Raw genomic sequence first — 23,744 nt, 5'->3', positions numbered from 1 at the left:
TTTTTTAAGGAAAATTTTAAAACAATAAGGTAATATTGTTAAAGTATTTTTTTAGTAAGGAATTTAGTACTCTAGAAGAAAATAGTTAAATGAAGTTGGCCATTTCTTAAAATGGGACCTTCCATCACTACTCATTTTTCTTATTTAAACTCTAGTTATGCAATGTATAATTTTTAAAAACATTATGCAGTAGGCATAGTGTTAAGTTTTTTTATATTAAGTTTTATGTCAGCTTGAAAACTAGACATTTGAGTGTGAACTTAATCTCTTATAGGATCAAGAACAATAAAACATACACGTATGCCTATATTTAAATATACGCTGTTTTTTACACCCTACTCTCAATTCGTTGTACACCATAGGAATACATTTTTCTTCTGCCTTGATCTCTGTTGATCATTAAAGTTACCTACTGGTGACAGCTACTTTATGCTTTTTTACTAATATGATTCCTACGATGACTTGGCAGAGCTACCAGAATACCGAAGTAACTTTAATTGACTACAGTGCAGAGATATTCAAAACCCTGAACTACCTTAGCAATCTACTGCGCAGCATCAAGAATCCTCTTGGTACAAGAGATAACCCAGCACGAATCTGCAAAGATTTGCTTAACTGTGAACACAAAGTATTAGATGGTAAGTTCTTGGTTTCCTCAAACTCTGATGTCTGTTTTCATTTCATCATTTCAGTATGTTTGAGATTTGCCGTGTATTCATTCCAAATATTATTTATTTTGGTAAAACCCTGGTAGAAGGCATTTTAATGTCACCACGAACCAAATATTCTTAGAGGGAGACACGTTTCTGATGTCAGAGTATCCTTTCTAAGGGCTTACATTACTTTCTAAGGTCTTCTACTACCCAGCCTGATTGCTCCCTAACTTTACCCACCCCACCCATTGCTATATTACTTGCATACACTTTGTTGTTGGAATGTATCACATTCATGTCAAAAATTCAAATAAGAAGAGAGGAACTTTGTGTTGACAGACTGGAGCACTTGTCAGGACCACCAAAGTTGGCAACATAAAGAAAGAGATCATAGAACCCTCTCCATCACACCTCCTAAAATGGAATTTAAATGCCTCATAATCAAATGAAAGGAGTGGTTTGTTATTCTTGGAATTTTCTCATGCCTACACTGGTACCCAACATCCATTAACCAGAGGTGCAAATGTGAATTTAGAGTAGAACCATCAAGGAAAAGATAAAGAGAGTGGAATAGTCATCATTATCTAATTATAAGTAGGGGAAATCCTGTCTGCTACCATATGTCATTTAATTTTAATTTCTATTGGGTCTATGGTCAGCTGTACAATCAACATTAGTAGTTATCATTTTTAGCTAAAAACTCTTGTCCCAACACAATGACACATAAGCTAATTTTGGGGGGAAAAAAACAACTATGTTATGTCATTCTGCAGGGTGAATAGTAGTCCACATGTTATTTTAATTTATACATACATACATGCCACACACACACATGCACACACACACACACACACACTTGTCCAAAATCATCTGCTTCCATTCTAAAAGTGCAATGGAAATATTGATTTTATTTATATTAATAAAATGCTTAACTTTTATATACCTATATATCTTGCCAAGATTACATAAAAACTAAAATAATATTTACAGTTATAGCTGCCTGTAGTAATTCTAAGCTTGATTCTTTTCTATATTTGAGGGCATAAAAATGCAATTCTATGAAATTGAAAGGAACAAACACATTATAAGATATACAGGTTCATTGAAATCTGATTCAAGGTCTGCCTTCGTTGGAGGAGAAGTAGCTAAGTGGTATGGATTGCAAGGTATCAGAAAGGTCTTATGTCCAAAAATACTTTAATCACTAGGAGGTGGTTAAGTGCTGTAGAGAAACACAAAAGAGCAGGGAAAAGGGGAATGTGATAGAAAGTGGAGTGGGGATGATATTTTAAATAGAGTTAGATAAGGCATCTTTGAGAAAGTGACATTTGAGCGATATCAGGAGGCGTTATGGGAAAAAGCTACAAGAAATCTAGGGAGAGCTTTCTGTGCAGAAAGAACAAATAGAAAACCCATGGGCCTGAAAATGTACTTAGCATGTTACTGTGATTAGCAAAAAGGCCAGTGTGACTGGAAGAGAGTGCATAATGGGAATACTGGCAGGAAATAAAGTCAGAAAGATAACAAGAAACCTGACTATAGAGGATTTTGCAGACTACTCAAAAGACTTCAGCTTTTACTCTGAATAAGATGAGATGCCATGGGAAGTTTTTGAGCAAAGAAATGACATGATTTGACTTAGATTTTTAAAATATTACTCTGGCTGATGTGTTGCAAATATAAGGAAGACAAGGGCAGAAGAAGCCACTGTTGAAATAATCCAAGTAAAAGATGATGATGGGTTGGCCTAGAATTGTTAGTAGGGGAAGTGATAAGATATAGTCATGTCTTTGGATGTGCTTTAAGGTACAGCGAGCAGTTATTGTCGATAATTTGGATGTGGATTGTTAACCTAATAATAAAAGGCCAAAATGAAAGAAAGTTTGCATTTATTTGATATCCAAAAGAACAGCTATTCAGAAAGCACTGATTCAGGCTGAAACCCAAATAGTGTTTCAATTAAGGGGAGAAGACAAGGAGTTGTTTGTTTTTTTTAAGAAAAGGAAGGGAAATGATTACATGAATAGAAGGAAATAATTTCTATTTGTGTTAATAAGTCAAGGAAGTAGTTTCTAGAGGTTTAAATAAGCTATGTTGTTCTTAGGTATACATGGTGGTACTGATTCTAATGAATGTCTTTAATTTTCAGTTCAGTAGTCGGAATGTCTGTTTTCCCGTTAGCTTCTTAAAGAGTTGTTTGGAATATAATGTTGGTTTGGCCCAGTCCAAAGGGTATTTTGCCCATTTTAAACATTCCAAAAGTTTCAGGAGTAAGACATGCAAGGCAATTAATTCCTCTGGGATGGCAGCTCCAACTCCATTTTGAAGTGGCTCCATTTATAGTATTTTTCAAAGGGTTGTGAGAGAAATAGAATGATAAAGGATGACTCTGAGGTTTTTGACTAAGAGACGAGAAGGGTAGGTTCCTGTTAATAGAGATGGAGAAGCAAGTTTGCAGAAAGATCAGTAGTTCAGTTTTGGACAGATTTCGTTTGAGATGTCTGTTAGGCATTCGAGTAAGAATGTCCAGTAGGGAGTTGGCTATTAAGGAGAGAAGTCGAAAGATAGATGGCTAGAGGTAAAATCTTTTACCAGGGTAGAGGTGAAAAGTCATGAATTTGCATGTAAATAGTATCTAATACCCTGAGACTGCTTAAGACTACCTTAAAAGAAGGTAAAGAAAGAGAAGAGATCTAAATACTGTGCCATAGGGCTCACTAATGTGTAGAGATTGGGGACATGATGGGGAACAGAAATAAAACTAAGAAGGAGCTATCCCTGAGATAGGAGGAAAACTAGATGAATGTGGAGTGACAAAAATGTTTGCCTGAGCAGGAAGGGATGGATTGGGTCAGTGCCAAGTAAGGTGCAAACTGAGAAAGGCCACTGGATTTAACAATGTGAAGATCTTTGATGACCTTCACAAGAGCAGTTTAGAGGAATGATAGTGGTTAAAACCTTTTTAGATTTTAAGATAAAATGGTGAAGCCAGAGAGATTCTACTCACAGTAATAAAGCGGGAAATTCAAATTGCCTGGCTAAATTTAAAAAATTGAATCAAAAACATTATATATAATAGCTAACAAAGTAGTGAGGAGCTTTTAAGCCAAGATTTTGAAGACGGCAGAGAGGTGAGCACAACACTTTCACTGGGTGTGTTCAGAAACTGAGTAGTGCTTTGGGGACTTCAAAAGGCTAGGGGTCAAAAGTGGGAATCTGTGACCCACCAAAGAACTTAAGTTTTCAAAGGGCTCCTCTCTAGGAAGAAAAGAGACATTCATACAAATTATAGCCCAGCTTTGCATCATTGAGATAGCTCAGAAAATTTCAAAATTTGAACTTGTACTAAGATGGTTCCAGACTGTTCATACCCCCTACATACTATCGTCTGTAAAAGATAACATCACCCTAGAACTCAAATAATTTCTCAAATATAGGGCCTAGCCCACAATCAATGATAACCTGTCATGCAAGTGGACAAATCACCATGAATGAGGACTGGCAGAAACAGCAGACAACAGAAGCAGACTCAAAAGAAAAAAATGAGAGGAAGAATTTGAAACTGAAAGTATAATAGACAAGAAAAGCCTTCTATAACACAGCGTACTCATAAGAGGGAAAGCAGAACATACGTGTGCAAGTACAGATTAGTAAGTAGCTGTAATCATAGGAGCCTATGTAAGTTTTCTTCAGATTGCTTCAATTGTCTCAGTGAAATTGAAGGTTACCAGTTAAAAATAAAGGAATAGGTATAATAAATTTAAGGGGAGAGAAAAAGGTTTCAAACTGTTAACTAGAACAGTGATTGAGGGGATGAACTAGGAAAACACAGTATTATTGTCTCGCAGCCTTACAAACATTTGAATTTAAAGTGAGACCAGCCATTATAGAGGTATTTCTCTACAGCCACATTTACCCACGTTTACAGGCACAAAACTGGACTTAGGTAAGGCTGGAGTTTTATAAGTCAAATACAATGAAGTGAGGCAGGGCAGGGAGGTTAAGGACGTCTCTAAGGAAGTTATTATAGTAAAAGACTGTGGGTTTTAAGCTGGGTAAGAAGGGAAGTGAACACATGACTATGAGAGACAATGAGACACTACCCAAGAAGTGGTAGTATCAATGAATAGTAGGTCCTGATGGAATCAAAGAGTTATTGGAAGGGAATGAGCTAGAAAGAGAAGAGAGGTGAAATTATAGAGAAATTCTAGTTTTAGGTAATAACATAGGTTAGGGTGTGGCCTTAGAAGTTAATGATTAAAGTAAATTGGACAGGGGAGGATCAGGGGAAGGGTTCAAGAACATTGGTAGAAAAAAGCTCAAGTAACTAGGAGGCCAGGGTATTGGAAGTATCATCCATGTGGATTTAAAATCAAGAATTAGGTCATAAATAGATTTCCTAAAAGTGATAGACAGCCAAAGCTAAAATTTCCAAAGAAAGAAAGTCAACTATTGCAACAGGAAAGTCAACTATTGCAACATAATAGATGATATAATGTGATGACAGTAATTTTACCATGGAGCATTTTTAGGGAAAAAGCCAGGAGAATGGTCTGGAGGTGGCAAAGAGGAGCAAGAAAGACACCTTCCTGGCTCCAGACGCAATGCTATACAGGCTGTGGCAGAACTTGAAAGGGCTGCAAGGGAAGCAATGTCCTCAGGTGACAGCCAGTTTTGAGTTAGGACATTTAAGTCTACAAAAGGTACATTACAATATTAACCACCATGCTTTACTTATAGCTCAGCATATCTTGAAAAAATTATAAGGGCCCTACCCATTCACCATTGTACAACATAATGCCTGAATTCAAAGCATTCTACCCCATATAACAACAAAAATTTGCTTGATGGACAACTTTTTATAAAGAATTTACTGGCTCACATAGTAGTATGAAACTATTTCTTAGAAGAGAAAAGATTGTGAACAAAGATATGTTTACTCCCTCAGATACAACTAGAAGCCTACATCAATCCTCAAGAAAAATCCAGGTCTAATTTCTGCACTTTATAAAGTGTTCAAAATTCTGAGTAAATGGGATAAAAAAGGGACTGGGAGGTAGGGTGGCTTTCATCCCTTTCTTTCATATTTCGATAAATCAGTGGTTCTCCAAATGTGGTCCCTCAACCAGAATTAGATTTTGTTGAAATGCAGATTCTCAAGCCCCACCCCAGGTTTAATGAATCAGCAACTCTGGGGGTGGGGTCCAGCTACCTGTGTTTTATCAGATGGTTCTAATGCCACTAAAGTTTGAAAACCACTGCAATAGAGAACAGACCTCTACTCTTGGCGCTACGAATTCAGCACGTGTTCATTTTGAAGGATTATCAGAATAGTAGAGGGAAGAATTTTGAAGTCTAAAATGATGGACCAAAGGAAGCCCAGGATAAACTAGAGGAATCTTTGCTACCGGGTAAGGGTGGAACAGACAAGGATGTCTACCTATTGTAGAAAATGATCTTTGACCAATATGGTTTGATTGTCTTGCATTTGGAATAAGTCCAATTTCAATACTCTGAGCATGTTATTCTAGAATTATGATGCTAGCTCAATACTTTTTCAGCCTTAGTATTTCCTGTAGGTTAACTTTAGGCCCCATTTGATTCTTCTGGGCCCTCTGTAGAGGCAAAGGTTGGCAGTCTTACACTGGCAGTAGGGACTTCAGTTTTTCCCACTTAGAAATCTGATGAAGAAAGCACCAAAATGATAACCATTTAACTGTATATTTTTCTTTCTGAAAACAAAAAAAATGCATTATTTTTATTTTAATTATCATAAAGATACATATTAACTCAGGGAGATTGAAGAAATTGTTTCTATTTTTTTTTAAATATACTTTTTAAGAAATGTAGAACAGAAATATACACATATACTACATTAAGTGCAACTTTTCTATTAACTGTATAAGATTAGACAATTTACTTTCAGCTGTTGAGCTCATCTTATCTATAGAATGACGCAATAAATTCAGCCATTTCATTATTTTTTATTAAAATTATGAAATGCCCTTAAATTGATAGGTATGTGAACAATGCAATATTTTCAATATTAATTTTATATAATCCTTGCAGCTTCCATTTATTCACAAAATCTTAATATCTTTATAATCTTCTAAGTTTTTCTACAAGTAAGACAAAATGTCTCTTTAAAATATGATAATTTGTAAGAATTGTTCAAATATATTTTAGTATAGCATTTAAATATCTTAATGTTTTCAATAAATTAATAGGAAAATACTGGATTGATCCAAATCTCGGATGTCCTTCAGATGCCATTGAGGTTTTCTGCAATTTCAGTGCTGGTGGTCAGACATGCTTATCTCCTGTTTCTGTGACAAAGGTATGTATTCAATTATAGAATGTATGTTAGTACTTGCCCAATATCCGTGAACAATGATTTTAAAATTCTCTACCCTATGCAAGGTATCATTCTCTACCCTATGTAACAAAGAAATTTTTTGTTTTTAAAAAATAATCCAAGTAAATCTTCACATTTTAATTGTGTATTTTTATGATTGGCTTATCTAAGCCTACTGTACTGATTATGCTTTTTAAATGTCTTTTTAAAATGTGGAACATATATTTTTATGCATGCACATACATTAGAAAATCCCAAACAGCTGCAGGATTTGTAATCAGTAATCAGTTACCTAAAGTTTTACTGAAAATTGTATCATCTTTAAAAGAGAAATTTTGCCACAAAACATGCCATTTTTGGTGATTGATCAAAAAGCACCTCCCTTAAACATCCACTGACTATTATTTAAAACTTCGTTCAAGTATAATTCTATAGACCAAATGTTTAAGATGAATGAAAGTATAACATTGGGTAGTAGAACAAGCATTTATAAAACCTAGAGCTTAGTTCTACCTATAACATATGTTGAAGAAATAAAAACTGCATTTCTTCATTTTTCTGGTTAAACCAGCTTGGTATTACCAAGAATTTACTTCTCATTGACAAAGAACTGACAGACATGCCTATTGTGTATTTTGTCCATCATAAAAGGCAGCTAAAATGTGTAATCTCTCTAACTGCTTGTCCTTAGACTGCTTTCTCCTCCTAAAATGTCCCCCTTCACGAACCAGGGTGCTTCCCCAGTTCATCTCAATAGGCGTTCACCATTACTGCCGCCAAAGCAGAGGAAGGAAGGATTCTTCCATTTTTAGGGAATCTGTGTACCTCTAATGAAGAGCAGCGTGATAGTCCTGCTTCCCAAATATCCACATGCTCATCCTCACTCCCCTGGATTTGGCCCAGGATTTTTACTTGGATTATCATAGAAGAAAGGGGTGGGCGGCGTTGTGCAAAGGAGACTGGATCAGGAAAGCAACTGCACTCTAATGCTTTCCTTGACTGAATTAGTTGTCTCCTATCAATCAACGCAACCTGAGAAAGACAGAGCAGATAGTGGAAAGAAGAGTAGACGTGGAATCGGGACCTGGGTTCTAATTCCTATTCCTCTCATAACTTGGGAAATGATACTGTGAGCCACCAGAGAGCCTGGTCTCTACCAGGTACTGTGCAAGTTAAATGACACTTGGCATCTCAGATCCTTACAACAACCCTGTCATGGCAGTGTTATACCCAACTTGACCAACACAGAGACCAAGGCTCAGAAAGGTTACATTTTTCAAGTTTGTGATCCTCGTCTGTTAAACGAAGGCAGTTAAACTACTAAACTCTTATGTTCCTTATGGTGACCCTTCCATGTTTTCATCCGTATGCCCTTCCTTTGTCTTTCTTCTCTTTTCCTGGGGTTTTACTTACGTTGTTGTCATTTTATTTTCTTCTCTGTTGTCTCATAACAGATATTTTTTCTAAGTTTATGTTGGGAAATTAATATAAATTCCTTAGGAGGACCCATTTATATTCACTTATGTTCCTATCCCTGCGTGAATACTGCTAAAATAATAATAATATGTTGAAAGCTATAGAAAAATCTACTTCTTTGCCTAAGCCTATAAAATGTATAATCAGACCCTCTTGGTCCAATTTTACCTTTTAGTTTTCATTGTATTAGCTAATGATTGTTCATGCATTCATTCCTTCAATAAACATTTATTGATGACTCACTATATAACTGGAATTGCATTAGAGCTGGCAACACCAAGAGTAAGAATCTGTCCTTGTCTTTAAAGGTTCTCACAGTTAAAGTTACTCAGTGAAGTTATTATTACAACTTATAACTTATCTTTGGAAACAAACAAACAAAAATATTTCAAATTGAAGTACAGAGACAGTTTCGGATTTTTATGAAAAAAATTAAAGCATTGATCGACAACAGACTACTAATGCATTTTAGATAACATTATGAAAATTATCTTCTTTTTTTTTTTTGTCTCATCTGGTATCCTACTGGTATGCTGAAGCCAGCTCAGACTGGCCCCACTGCATGTTCAATGACACCACCTTGATAGCCTGAAATCAGTCATGGTGGGAGTATAAAATACCATGGAAATCTGAAAACGCTGTAAATCAGGGATTCCCCCCACCGCCACCTCTGCAAGTGCCAGTGGTGAAAGCATTTACCAGCACACCACTGACTGGCACTTAAATGCCAAGAAAAGCAGCTTTCTCAAGGCTGCCTTTCAAGGACTTTCCTCAGGTTTCCCCAAACTATAAATTTCATAATTGCCACATCTTATAACCTGCATATTGTTTCCATGACATTAGTTGGAGTTTGGAGTTGGAAAAGTCCAGATGAATTTCCTTCATTTACTGAGCTCAGAAGCCACCCAAATCATCACCATTCACTGTCTGAACACTCCAGTGTGGACAAGTGCTCAGACAAGTGGCTCGGGATTGCCTATTGGTTTCAAGGGATGGACCGGCCAGATTTTTGAAGAAAACACTCCGTTTGAACCTAAAGTGCTTTCAGATGACTGCAAGGTAAGGGAATGGCAGTTTTAGAATTGTTCAATTTAACTTACTTAATATTTATAAAACTATAAAATTAAAATAACAAGACTAAGACTTTAATTGGAAACTGCAGATACAGAAGGACAGTAAGTTTTAATGTGCCTGATTCGTAATAACCATACATTTTTCAGAATCAATCATTTGTTTTTATCATATCTTGTCAACATTTGTCACACTCATTGGTCATCCATGGGTTTTTATATGCAAAACGGGTTAATAGATAAATTTAATTTTTGTTCCCCGTATGAAATAATTATATCACATCTGGATAGATAGATAAATAAATAATAGATAGATAAGGCACATAGATAAATAGATTTCTTTTATATATTTTTTACCACTGTGATTCTACATCTCATTCCTCAATGGAAGACAGATTATAGAGGCAAGTCAGTTCTATTTCATTTTGTTAGCCCCTATACTTGATATCAAGTATAGGTATAATTGCAGATTAACTGGTCTACCAATCAATATTTTAATCATAGCCCATCTTCTCTATTAAAATAAATTATAAATGTTAGGAAAATTTTATAATTTTAAAACGTTGTGTTATTGACAAACTGCTGTCCACAGACCGAATCCAGCCCACCACTCGTTTTTGTAAATAAATGTTATTGGAACACAGCCACACTCATTTGTTTATTTACTGTGTATGGCTGTTATCACACTACAATGGCCGAGTTGAATAAATGCAATAGACTGTATGCCCCACAAAACCTACATTTCCTATCTAGCTCTTTATAGAAGCATTTTCCAACCCATTATAGAGAATAGAGTTGTCCACCTACATACATATTATTAAGAACGTTACGTGGCTTGGTTTCCTATTCTTGTGTACTATGAAGCCCATGATTTAATGTCTGTTACCATTTTCAGGGAGCTCTACTTTATCATAACATTTCATTTCTAGACAAATAGTGCTTTATATTGAAAAAATCATAGGCAACAGTCAGAAAAGTACTGGCTCCTTCTTTACAAGTGAAGAGATCAATATAACCAACAAATCCATTCAACTCTCACAACTTTATCCAGAAACTCATTGACTCACTACTAGTATCTCTAAGACACAATCCATACTTATTAGCTCTTTATTCAGCACTTACAACAGTCAAGCCCCAACCTTCCCTTCTAGCTTGGGCTTTCACTGGCTGTCTGCCCTAAACTGTGGCAAAACCTAATCTATTCTTCTTCTTCTACTTCATCATCATCATCATCATCATCGCCATATCAACAATTTCTACTAGTAGTTATTGGGGGCTTGTTATATGGCAGGTACCATGTATTACATACATTATTTTATTTAGTTGTAACAGCTGTGTGAAGAAATCATTAGTCTCATTTTATAGGTAAGAAAGTGAAGGAACAGAAATGTTAAGTAACTTGCTCAAGGTCATGCAGCTAATAATGTACAACTTCAAAGCTTATGCCACACTCTACTGCCAGGGACTTTTAGTTGAAATCTCATTTAATCCTCACAGCACTGTGAGGTAGGTTTTTATTCCCATTTTATATGTGAGAAGGCTGGCGGTACTTTATTCTCTATCAAGATCTCTTCCATGACAAAATATGTGTGCTTAAACCCCATGTTAGGCTTATTTTCACAACCACTTTCTACTTTTTCAACTATTTGTTGTTTTGTTTTACTCATGTCATTCCCTTTCTCTAAAATGCCCTCTCTGCCTCTCTAACCAAGTGGAAATTTTAGGCATACTTTAAGGTCCATCTTAAATTCTGAATTCTGAATTCATAAAGCTTTCCCTAATACTCCAGTAGGAAAAGAGGAATTTAGCACTCATTGTCTACATCATTTTTACTGTACTTACCACATATGGTCTCGTATTATGGCTATTTGTTTATGTTTTATTCTTTCACCAACTAGATTTATAAACTGCTAGATAGAATTCGGAAGCCAGAACTAATTTGTTTATCTTTATATTTCCCAAGTACTGTAAGAAAATAGAGAATTACATCGTATTCAACTGTGCGAAATGTACTTAGTGTTCAATAAATATTTCTTGAAAGATTCAATGAGTTAAATCTAACAGGGTCTTACACAGAGAACTCTAATTCTAGTTGTCACACCAAGCTTATGACTTCAGGAATTTATCTTCAGTGAGCTTCTATTGCCTTAACTTAAAATGGAATTTATAACTTAAATAGTATCTAAAGTTCCTTCAAATTTTAAAATTTATGCCATGATAATCCTGTGAATCAGTAAGTGAATACACTCCTGAATAAAAAGCTTCACAAAACTAGTCACTTGTATTTCTCTATTTTGTCTTATAGAATCTTAATCATATGAAATTTTATGATAGTTTTTGTTTCATAATAGAATTTATCAGAAACAAAAGAGCATACAGTAATAAGAGAAACAGAAAGCCTTAGAAGGAAGATAGGGAAGAAAGAAATTATATAAATGGTAACCACAAAATGGAAAAAAAAGAAAGAAACCTAAACAATGATTTAACAGAATTATAATTTACTCCTGACTAAAGAGATTATTCTGGTTATTTTCTACCTAAAGTACAGAGAGGTTGAGTAATTTATTCCCTTGCATCCAAAAAAATGCCCATCCTGAAGAATCAGTCCCCAGTAAAAGAACACAGAACAGATGGGCATTAATCATATTTGGACTAGTGCAGCCTTTTATTTCATATCTGGTCCAGTGATTCCCAGACAACAGCAGCAAAAGGCTAGACTTAGCCTCTGAAATTGAAAAATCAGAACACACAGTGTCATTTAGAGAAAGGAATAAGCCTATGTTTTCAATTATTCTTAGTAATTATTACCAGTTATTGGGCACTTACTCTGTGCCAGGCATTGTCCCACATACTTTCTACTCATTATCTCTAATCCTTAAAATAAGTTTACATTGTCTCTGAAAAACATTGTCTGCTGACAATGACTGCTAATGAAACAATTACATATTAAAGTCTTTTGTTCTTATTTTACAGATTCAAGATGGCAGCTGGCATAAGGCAAAATTCCTTTTTCACACCCAGGACCCTAATCACCTTCCAGTAATTGAAGTACAAAAACTTCCTCATCTCAAAACTGAACGAAAATACTACATTGAAAGCAGTTCTGTGTGCTTTCTCTAAAGTCTCTGAATTAGTTCCAAATACATGCTGTTAGTCAGGTAATTGCTGCAGAGGGAAAAATATAGACAGAAAGATACTATTATTATGAAATGCATGGAATAAAGCATTGGCTAAATCTTAAAGAATCTCAGGAAGAAAAGACTTCCTCCTAGGAAGGAGAAAAGGCATTCTTTAAAGGACTATAATTGATAAAGTATTTAATTCTTTTAAAAATTATATTGATCTGAGTTTTCTTAGAGAACTCCCTAGAACTGAAAATTTATAAACATGGAATTCTTCAGGGTATGCTATATTTTTTGACTGTCTGAGAGCAAAGTACCCATTAGACAGCTGGAGACGCAGAGCACTGCGGAGCAATACTGGCTAATGCTCCCAAATGTGCAATGCTTCTGTCTAAAACTTATAAGCCACAGTCTAATATGTCTTATTTTTCCAAATACTAAGCTGTATTCAGGTCCCCAATGGACATGTACATCTTAGCTGGTGGTACACTACCTCTTACGTGTTGCCTTTTGTGTTGCTTGGTGCTCTTTCTAAAACAAGGTGCTTGTGGCTTTTGTAGACAATTTTCTTTTTTTGTCTTTGTCATTCTTTAAGAGTGTATGTACTGGTTGCATCAAGATATGTTTTGGTTGTTAGTACTTATTTTAATTTGTTTGGTCACATACTTAATAACAAGTAAAACATTATTTATGTGAAGTCCTTGTTCTATTTTAAAATTCTCTTCGTGGATATGGAGTCAAAGCCAGTACATTGTGACCTGTGCTTATGCACAGGAGAATTGGGAGGTTTCTTTTGTTTTTGTTTTATTTTTTAAATTGTTGTAAAAATTGTTATAGGCCAGCTACATCCAGTAGTAGGTTTGGGTTAGAGTTGGGGAATTGTGATATACTATTTTTTAAAATCCATGATCATCTGGAATGATACTTTGTGTATATATATTTTGTAAAGTTTTGATTCAGCAAATCTTTTGAAATTGCTGCTGTTTTAAATTATAAAAACTTTATATTTGTGCTTCTTAGAAATTACATGTTTTTATAGTATTCATTGATTTTCTTTCACTGTTCTTAAATTTAATGTGTTGGGACCTAAATGAGTTCAATTTATCAATCTTTTAAGCAACATCCAGGAAAAAAAACAAACAGTCTTTTGCCATTTAAAATAGGCTCATCAAATTCAGACTTTTCTTGTTGTCAGAGAAATATTAGTTCACTAGTAAAAGAAAAATATTATACCTTTGGTATTTAGAAAAGCTTGTACATCCATTATAAACATACCTTTAGCTGCAGCAAACCACACTTACCTATCTATAATAAAAATTTGCTTTAAATTTGTTTTGGTGGTATTTGTTTTTCTTCTTTTGTTGCCATATACTTTTATTATGTATGATAGCCCCTCTGGTACAGCCGTTCTCTAAAAAATCTATATATATATATGTGTGTGTGTGTGTGTATATATATATATATATACATTATTACAAAGCATCTGTTACATACCTGTAAAAGGATTATATGGCCTATTTCCCATTTGCACAAAATGAGGTCATGACACAGAAATAAACTCTTCCATATGTGGTCAGTTGATTTTCAATAAGGGTGGGAAGACCATTCAATGGGAAAAGGAAAGATTTTTTCAACAAATGCTGCTGGGAAAACTGTATATCCACATGCAAAAGAATGAAGTTGGACCTTTACCTTACATCATATACAAAAATTAACTCAAAATGAATCAAAATCCTAAATGTAAGAGCTAAAACTATAAAACTTAGGAGAAAACATAGGGGGAAATGTTTCATGACATTGGACTTGGCATGGACTTCTTAGAGATGACACTGAAAGCACAATCAAAAAAAGAAAACAGTAAATTGAACTACATCAAAATTTAAAACTGTGCATCAAAAGACATTGTCAAGAAAGTGAAAGCTATCCCACAGAATGGGAGAAAATATTTGCAAATCATGTATCTGATAAGGGATTATTATCCATAATGTATAAAGAACTCCTACAACTCAAACAAACAAAAAGAAAAACCAAGCAACCCAATTGAAAAATGGGCAAAGGACTTAATAGAAACTTCTCCAAAGAAGATAGTATACAAATGGCCAACAAATGAAAAGATACTCAACTTCACTAATCATTAAGAAAATGCAAATCAAAACCATAGTTAGATACCACTTCACACTCATTAGGATGGCTATTAGCCAGAGAGAGAGAGAGAAAGAAAATAACAAGTGTTGGTGAGATTGTGGATGTACTGGTAACCTGTACATTGCTGATGGGATTGTAAAATGGTGCAGCCACTGTGCAAAAAGTTTGGCAGTTCCTCAAAAGTTAAACATGGAATTACCATATGATCCAAAAATTCTACTTCATGTATTATACTCAAAAGAATTGAAAGAAGGGACTCAAACAGATATTTGGTCACCAGTGTTCATAGAGGTATTATTCAGAATATCCAAAAGATGGAAACAACCCAAGTGTGCATAAACAAAATGTGGTTTGTACATGCAATGGAATATTATTCAGCCTTAAAAAGAAATGAAATTCTAATACATGAGACAACATTGACGTACCTTAGAAACATTATGCTAAGTTAAATAAGCTAGACAAGGAAAAAAGGACAAATATTGTATGATTCCACCTATATAAAATACATGAATAGAACAAATTCATAGACAGAAAATACAATAGAGGTTACCAGAGATGCTGGGTGAGGTGGGAATGGGGAATTATTTTAAAATGAGTACAGAGTTTCTGTTTAGGATGATGACAAATTTCTGGAGATAGATGGTAATGAAGCTTGCACAACAATATGAATGTACTTAATGCAACTGAATGGTGGACTTTATTGATTAAAATGACCAATTTTATATAGTATATTTTGCCGTAGTTTTTTCTAATGGATTTATGGCAAAGATATGTGATTTCCTGCTTAAGGACCATAGAAATGTTTTTAAAACAGCGAAGGTTGATTTTAAAGGAAGGAAACCACAGTTTTAAATTCTGGTTTCAGTCTACGTGCTATTACCTTCTGTTACCTCCAAAAAAAAAGAGACCTATTTTAGAGCCCTAAATGATTTCCTAGATGTAATTTAAGAAATATATATAAAATAGAAATACTTTGTTTCTAAAATATTAATTTTAAAGCAAATTTTAATCAACTTAATCATAGGCAGTATAGTACCCCGTTTCCCTGAATATAAGATCTAGCCAGACAATCAGCTCTAATGCGTCTTTTGGAGCAAAAATTAATATAAGACCGGGTATTGTATTATATTGTAAAGTAAGTAATATAGTAAAATAAGACCGGGTCTTATATTAATTTTTGCTCCAAAAGACACATTAGAGCTGATTGCCTGGCTGGGTCTTATTTTCAGGGAAACACGGTAGTAGCTGAGTGCTCTGAGGAGTAGCTGTGTGACATATATACATCATTGAGTGTATTATATAGTGTATTCATCATTGCCTCAGTTTCTTCACTGTAAAATGGGGATAATAAAAGTAAAAGTCTGTATTAGTTAGGATTCTCCAGAGAAACAGAACTGGTAGGAAAGAGATATAAATAGAGATATAAATTATATATATATATGTATATATATGTATATTACTATGTTATAATACATTATATATTAAATGTATATGTATTATAATAATAATATATATACACATATATATACATAATATGGAGATTTATTGTGACGAATTGACTCACATGATTATGGAAGCTGAGAAGTCCCACAATCTGTTGTCTGAAAGCCGGAGACCCAGGAAAGCTATGGTGTAATTCAGTTAGGTCTAAAGGCCTGAGAACCAGGAGAGTCAGTGGTTTAAAACCCATTCCAGAGGCTGGAGAAAATGAGATGTCCCAACTCAAGCAGGCAAACAGAAAGCAAAAGGGAGCACATTCCTCCTTTTTCTGCCTTTTGTTCTACTCAGGCTCTCAATGGATTGGATGGTGCCCACCCACAAGGGGGAGGGCAATTTACTGAGTCCACTGATTCAAATGCTAATCTCATCCACAAACACCCTCACAGACACAACGAGAAATAATTTTTAATCTGGAATGCCCAGTACAGAGACCTGAGACTAATGTTAGGGTATTATAGCAAGAAGGTTCAATCCTATACTGAAGGAGCCAGGCTTATACAGAGCTTTACTCCACTGAGGTGGAAAAGGGAGGGAAAAGGATTTCAGGAATTGGATAGGAATTCAGTGACAGCCCCACGTACCTTCTGCCACCCTTTCTCTGTCCCTGCCCTGTCTCTGTTCTTGCAGGCAATACCCTGGCTCAATACTCAATATTCCCACAACCCTAAATTCCCTCCTCCAGAGCTACTCAAGCCTCACTGTTCCTTCAAAACTGCCATGCAATGATACCACCACAACCTCCATTATCTCCATTAAAACTATAGTCCCACAGTGTTGATCGTTTAACTTAGGTGATTAGCTGTGAGGATACCAAGGATCCTCACTGGTTTAACGATTTCCCTTCCAGTGACTGTGAAAAATATATAGAGATTATAAGAACAAATGAAGGAAATGACACAAGTTCCAAATCTTACAAAGTCTTTATGTTTCTGATCTGTAGGTCCAGAAGTTTCTCTGGAAATCCAGATGGTTTTATTCTGGATCAACACTCCCTCCCATTGCTCCCATCTCCCAAACCTTGTCTTTATCAAGGCCACCAGGATTCTTTCTGTCACTTAGCCCCTTTTCCTACGTGTAAACATGTCATCTAGCCTGAAAATCCAGTCAGGCTCCGTTTGACTCCATAGACAGCTGACACCTCTAAGTATCTCCAAAAGAGACTGTAGGATTCCTCGAGAAGCTTCTTCCTCACAACCCATACAAAGATGTTACTAAACTCTCCCAAATTACTTCAGTCATCCTTCCAGCACTGTTTAATCGGTCGTGTCCCAACTAAGGTTTTATAATGACTCCTTCATTCTGCTCATCCATTCAAAATTCCCATTCCCTGAGCAATGTGTGAATGAATGATAACAGCTAAATGCCCTCCAAACTGTAACAGGATTTGAGGGGGGAGTGCAAAGCAGCCCACAGCAAACAAGCCATTTCTTTGGCGTCTCCTTGAGAAAAATATATCACAGACATGATGTGAAGATCAAGTGAAATTGCCTACATTATTATTATAATGTAATAATAATTTTAAAAAGTAATTGAAACATTCTTTGTATTTTTGTATTTTTTAGATCTTCTAGTCCTGGGGATTGAACTTTGGGCCCAGTTTTTAAATAGGGAGTGTATATATATATATATATATATATACATATATACACTCCCTATTTAAAAACTGGGCCCAAATATATATATATATACCTCTATGATTACATATATACATATATGTGTATATGTTTGTTAGTAGTATATATAGAGTCCTGTAGGATGCTGGGACTGGGGCATGGGTCGACGTGGGCTATTACTGACAAATAATTGAAAGAACAAAAGTTAATGCTTTCTTTCCTGTCTGAAACCTATAGGGATTCCCAGTAATAATAGCCACATATATTGAGTTTGTTTCAGTCACTGCTAGCTTATTTCCACGCAGGATTCCATTTGATCTTTACAATAACACTAAGAGATTTGCAATACCGTCGTTTCTAGCTTCTAGGTGAAGAAACTGAAGATTGGAGAGGTGTAACATAAGGTATTTCTTCCATTTTCATACAAGACTAATCTTTAATACAAATCAGGGTGGATCTTTCCATTCCAAGATAATGGGTTTAGCTTCTCTCCGCCCGGATCCTCCAGTTTTCACAGAGAGGAATGCAGTCACGCGCAGAAGGTGTGGCGGGAAGCGGCCTCCCCAGGGGAAGGATTTGGCGAAGCCCCGCCCCGAAGGCGGGACCGTGGTGGGCGTGGCCTCATGACAATTTGGAGTATCGGGGCCGGACCGCTGCAGAGCCGTAAACAACTCTACGAGTCGTGAAGTGGCGAAGCGCGGAAGTGTTGCTTTACGACGATTTGGAGGAACACGCCAGGCCGGCGCTCACTGCTTATGACTTCTCTGCCCCACACGTGGGCCGCTGGCGGTGATCCCGCCGGTAGCTCATACTGTTGGCGTGGACCAGCCATACTGGAGGACCGAGTGGCAGCGGATGCCAGGGGTCGGGAGCTGATGGATTTTGCTGCCGAGAATGAAGAAACGCCGGGAGGCGGTCTGCAGATTGGAGCCGAAGGGGCGCGGCTCTGTCTCCAGTCCGGTAGGGAGGGAGTCAGGTCCGTAGCAGGAACGGAGGAGGCCTGCGGTGGAGAGGCGGGTTATGGACTGACAGCAATGGGAAAGATAGGGAGTAGAGAAGAAGGAAGTGGACAAAAGGCAGAGGAAATGCGAATGGATCTAACGGTTGTGAAGCAAGAAGTTATGGACTGGTCGGAAATGAAAGAAGGTATGCTGGACGGCCAGTGGGTAAAGCAGGAGGTGGAGGATGGGCCAGAGGTGAAGGAGGAGAAACCGGACACATTGGAGGTGAAGCAGGAGAAACCGGACACATTGGAGGTGAAGGAGGAGAAACCGGACACATTGGAGGTGAAGCAGGAGATGGGTAGTAGTTTGGTGGTAAAAGAAGAGAAAATGAATGAGCCAGAGGTGAAGGAAGAGAAAGTGAAAGTAAAGGAAGAGGTGCTGGACTGGCTAGAGGTGAAGGAAGAGAAGAAAGAAAACTTGGAGATAAAACAGGAGGAGGCGTTTGTTGGTCAGAACATAAAAGAGGAGGTAATGATGGATGAGGTGTGTGTAAAAGAAGAAAAGTATTTCCCGAAGCAAGAAATGATGGATGATACAAAGGTGAAAGAAGAGCCTCAGATAAGTTCCCCAGTGGGCTCCAAGCGGAAACTGGCCATGTCAAGGTAAGGCAGGGAGATACCCAGTGGAGGCATAAAGCTGTGGAGTTTCCTCATGTCCAGATTGGAGGAAACTACACTCCCAGCACTGTGTGGAATAATGGAAAATAAGCACAAATTTGGGGCTCCTAGAGCCTGAGTGGTGAAAGTGGGGAATTGGGAAGGGAGGGTTTTGTCAGGTGGCAACAAATTCAGTAAAAATACAAGGTTGCTAGTGTCCGGTGAGCAAATTAGGAGGTGAAAATTGTGGGAACCAGAAAACGTGTGGACCAGATTCTGGCTTGACTAACTACTATGCTCTTGATTCAGTATCTGAGAGAGGATAAACATGAGAAAAAAATCTAATAAAACCAACAATGATAGAGTGGATTGAGTTAAAATTAGACAAAATGCACTTGAACTCACCCAATTGTCTAGTTTCTGTATGGGTACTAGGAATATTTACTACTTTTGATTTAATTTCCAAATAGTGTGTAATCATGTGGCTGCATAGGAAATAAAAGTGTGGTCAAATTCTTGGGACTATTACTATCTAGCACACAATAGGCGAAATAGAAGTAGCTGTAGTTTTGTTGTCAGTATCCCAAGATCCTAGAAGAGCAGTTGAAGACAGATGATGCGTAATAGCATTTCAAGATTATTTTGATGCCCATTCTAGGTTGGGGGTGGGGTTGAGGAAAAAAGATGCAACTTCTACTGTCTAAATTTGATTGGGTCTTACATTCTTCTACGGGTGTGTGTGCCTTTAAGATAGCTTAAGACAGCTAGCTCATGGATTGGACTTCTGGGTATATGCACACACTCACACAATCTTTAACAGATTGCCGGGAATTACAAACTAAAATGTCATTGAAAATCTCATTCTCTGATTATAGTAGAAAAAGAAGTCAAAGGTGAGATGATTTTTTAAAAATTTAATACATTTTTTTAAAATTACGTATCATTAACAATATTATAAATGTAATTGTCATTTGGAGACAGTTTCCAGCTATTAAGTATTTTATCAGTTATATGCATATACTTTACTCACTATGACTACCTCTGTAAATTGATTGTGATAAGTAATTAAGTCAGATTAAGTTTATAAACAAATAACGAGAATTAATATTTGATAATTAAATTTCATGTGGGCTTTTATAGGTGTGAAACTTGTGGTACAGAAGAAGCAAAATACAGATGTCCACGTTGTATGCGATATTCTTGCAGGTATATATGTAATTTCCTACCTTATTACCTCTAGTTGTACTTTTGTTACCTCAAAGTGTAAAAGTACTTCCTCTTTGTCTCTTTAGTTTGCCCTGTGTAAAGAAACACAAAGCAGAACTGACATGTAATGGAGTTCGAGATAAAACTGCATATGTATCAGTACAACAGTTTACTGAAATGAATCTCTTAAGTGGTAAGCCATCGCATGCATAGCAGATTGATGTTTTCTAGAAATTGACACATATCGTTTGTTTATTTTTCTATTTTGAAATTTTCAGATTATCGATTTCTGGAAGATGTGGCAAGAACAGCAGACCATATTTCCAGAGATGCTTTACTGAAAAGACCATTAAGCAATAAACATGTAAGTATTTCTTCTAATCCCTTCCTGTTAGAATTCCTTCTGATTAGATTCATTTTTTTCACTCAACAAATAAATGTATTGAGCGGCTACCATGGTCTCAGACTATTCCAGTTACTAGGGATACAGCAGTGACCAAAACGAAGTCCTTCCCCTCATGGAGCTTGTAGGGGCAGAGACAGGAGATAAGTAGAAGAACAAATATAATTTCAGATATAGTTAAATGCATGTGGAAAATAAAGAAAGCGCAGGAGGGTAAAGAAAATGAGAATGGTGTTTGTTGGGTGGAAGTTGTGAGGGTACCATTGTTGATGCAGTGGTCAGGAGAAGTTCCTCTGAGAGATGACATTTAAGCAGCTATCTGAATGATGAGAAAGAAGCAGTCATGTGAACATTTTGGTGGAAGACTTACCAGGTAAAGACAAAAGCAAAAATAAAGACTGAGTCAGGAATGAGGTTGGTGTGTTTAAGGAATTAAAGAAGGAGTGAGGTGACTGAAGCATAGCTGAATGAGGAGAATGTTGAACATGAGTTCAGAGAAACTGGTGAGGGTTCTAATCTAAGTGAAAATGGAAACCATGGGAGGGTTTTGAGAGTGTTTTCTTTTTGAAAGATCACTCTTGCTGCTGTGTAGAAAATGGACTTTAGCTGGCAAGAGTGGAAGATGAAACGTGAGGAAACCAGTTACAACATTATTGCTGTGGTTTAGGTGAGAGATGATGGTCACTTTGATGATGCTGTTAGAATTATTGGAAAGAAATTCAATTCTGGTTTTGAAGGAAGAGCCAACAGGACTTGGTGTTTCACTACATTTAATTTTCATACTCTTTCATTCCTTTTTCATTGAGCGCAGTTCAGCATTAAAGCTTATATATTTGAAATATTTTGCAACTGCTATTGTTCCAGAAATTCTTTAATATTGTAATTAAATCATGTCATGAGTTATGTTCATTTTTCAGATACAATTTTAGTATTGAAGTTGCAGAATTTTAATACCTTTTAAATACCTCATTTTCTTGGAGTTACTGGGACAGACATGACATTACATATATTTGAAAGATTATCATGCATCAACTCTTTTTTTCTTCAAGCTTAATTAGACATATTAAAATTCTACTTAAAAGAAGTTACTTTTTAATTTTGTTCTTTTTGTGAAGCATAGCATACACATTAAAAAAGTATGAAAGAAATACACCGTTTAATGAATACTTATAAAGTGAACATCCATGTAACTGCCTCCCAAGTCTAAAAATTAGATCATCTACCAGTTTGTCAGAGGTTGCCTACAACCCTTTTGGGCCCTTCCCTAATCCATTCTTATTTCTGAATAGCTTTCTAGTTTAGGACCATACCACAATTTATCCATTCTATCCTTCATGGACTTTGGGTTTTCTGTAATAACAAAAATCTTTAGAAACAATTCTACTATGAACAATTTTTTTATGGATTGTGGTTTGCATGTGCACACGTTTTTCTAAGGTTTATACCTGGGGGTGGAATTGCTTTATTGTGGGGGGTGTGTATCTTCAGTTTAACTAGATTACCAAAATATTTTCCAAAGTGGTTATACCAGCTCCCATTAGTGTATAAATGAACCTATTGTCACATCCTGTCCAACATTTTTTTTGGTCGGAGTTTTAAAATTTTTGTCAATTTGATGACTCTCTATTTTTATTGTGGTTTTTAATTTGTAGTTCTCCGATTCCTAATGAGATTGAGCACCTTTCACATATTTTACTGGCCATTTGAGTTTTCAGTTTTGTGGATTGCCTGTTCGTCTTTTGCTCATCTTTTCATTGGTCAACTTTTTTTTCTTACTGATTTGTAGGAATTCTTTGTGTTTCTTGGATGCCAGTTGTAATAATAGTTTCTTTGTGTTGTAAATACCTTCTCCCATTCCATGGCTTGTTTTTTCACTCTATGTAGTGTCTTTTGGTGAACAGATGGTCTTGATTTTAATGTTGGCAAATTTATCATTTGTTTCCTGTACATAGTTAGTAGTTTTATGTATTTATAAAGAAAATTTTCCCTACCTTGACATTATAAAGCTGTTCTCCCATACTTATTTTCTAAAAGGTTTTTAGTGTTGCATCTTCACATTTATGTCTGTAAACTACCTGGAATTGATTTTTGTGTAGCATGTGAAGTGGAGGGCCCATTCAATCTTCCATATGGATAATCCACTTTTCCTGGCACCATTTACTGAAAAGTTCATCCTTTCACTATTGCTCTGCAGGGCGATCTTTGTCACATATGAAGCATCCATATGTGCTTGGGTCAGTTTCTGGACTGTGTTCATTCTGATGGCCTACTTGTGTATCCACACCAATACTGCACTCTCAATTATTGTTTTTTTTTTTAACTAAAACTTGCTATCATAGAGTAAATCCTCCCACTTTGTTCCTTTTCTAGAGTATGTCATATTCTATTTCCTAGATAAGAGTATGGGTACGTCTCTTTGTAATTCTATACAAATAGGAAGAATCAGCCTGTTGATTCTACAGTCCCCCTCTTCTCACTTGGGAGTTTTGATTGGGGTTACATTTATTGTTTTTTAGAATAATTTGGGTAATTGGACTTCTTTATAGCATTGAATCTTTAAACCCTTGGCTGTGTTGTATCTCTGCATTTATTTGGGTCTTC

General features: G+C 36.1%; 2 protein-coding genes across 12 annotated transcripts in view; both read left to right on the top strand.

The window, feature by feature from the left end:
* COL24A1 (collagen type XXIV alpha 1 chain) overlaps positions 1-14,008 on the top strand; it is a 310,376-nt gene extending 296,368 nt beyond the window's left edge. For all 11 annotated transcript variants that reach the window (XM_088791263.1, XM_088791262.1, XM_074335082.2 and 8 more), the window contains 4 exons: positions 470-638; positions 6,881-6,990; positions 9,328-9,543; positions 12,528-14,008. In XM_088791263.1, coding sequence (XP_088647389.1) covers positions 470-638; positions 6,881-6,990; positions 9,328-9,543; positions 12,528-12,674 — 642 coding nt within the window. In that variant the 3' untranslated portion in view covers positions 12,675-14,008. The remainder of the gene's footprint in view (positions 1-469; positions 639-6,880; positions 6,991-9,327; positions 9,544-12,527) is intronic.
* Positions 14,009-18,596: 4,588 nt separating this feature from the next.
* The window catches only part of ZNHIT6 (zinc finger HIT-type containing 6), a 60,100-nt gene continuing 54,952 nt past the window's right edge, over positions 18,597-23,744 (top strand). The window contains exons 1-4 of the mRNA XM_074335080.2: positions 18,597-19,540; positions 20,675-20,740; positions 20,827-20,933; positions 21,019-21,104. Of these exons, the coding sequence (XP_074191181.2) occupies positions 18,690-19,540; positions 20,675-20,740; positions 20,827-20,933; positions 21,019-21,104 (1,110 nt within the window). The 5' untranslated portion in view covers positions 18,597-18,689. The remainder of the gene's footprint in view (positions 19,541-20,674; positions 20,741-20,826; positions 20,934-21,018; positions 21,105-23,744) is intronic.

The sequence above is a fragment of the Rhinolophus sinicus genome, chromosome 14 (assembly GCF_057876585.1).
Source record: "Rhinolophus sinicus isolate RSI-liver-muscle chromosome 14, RSI-T2T, whole genome shotgun sequence".
NCBI lineage: Eukaryota > Metazoa > Chordata > Mammalia > Chiroptera > Rhinolophidae > Rhinolophus > Rhinolophus sinicus.
This window is presented reverse-complemented; position numbering and strand designations above follow the sequence as displayed.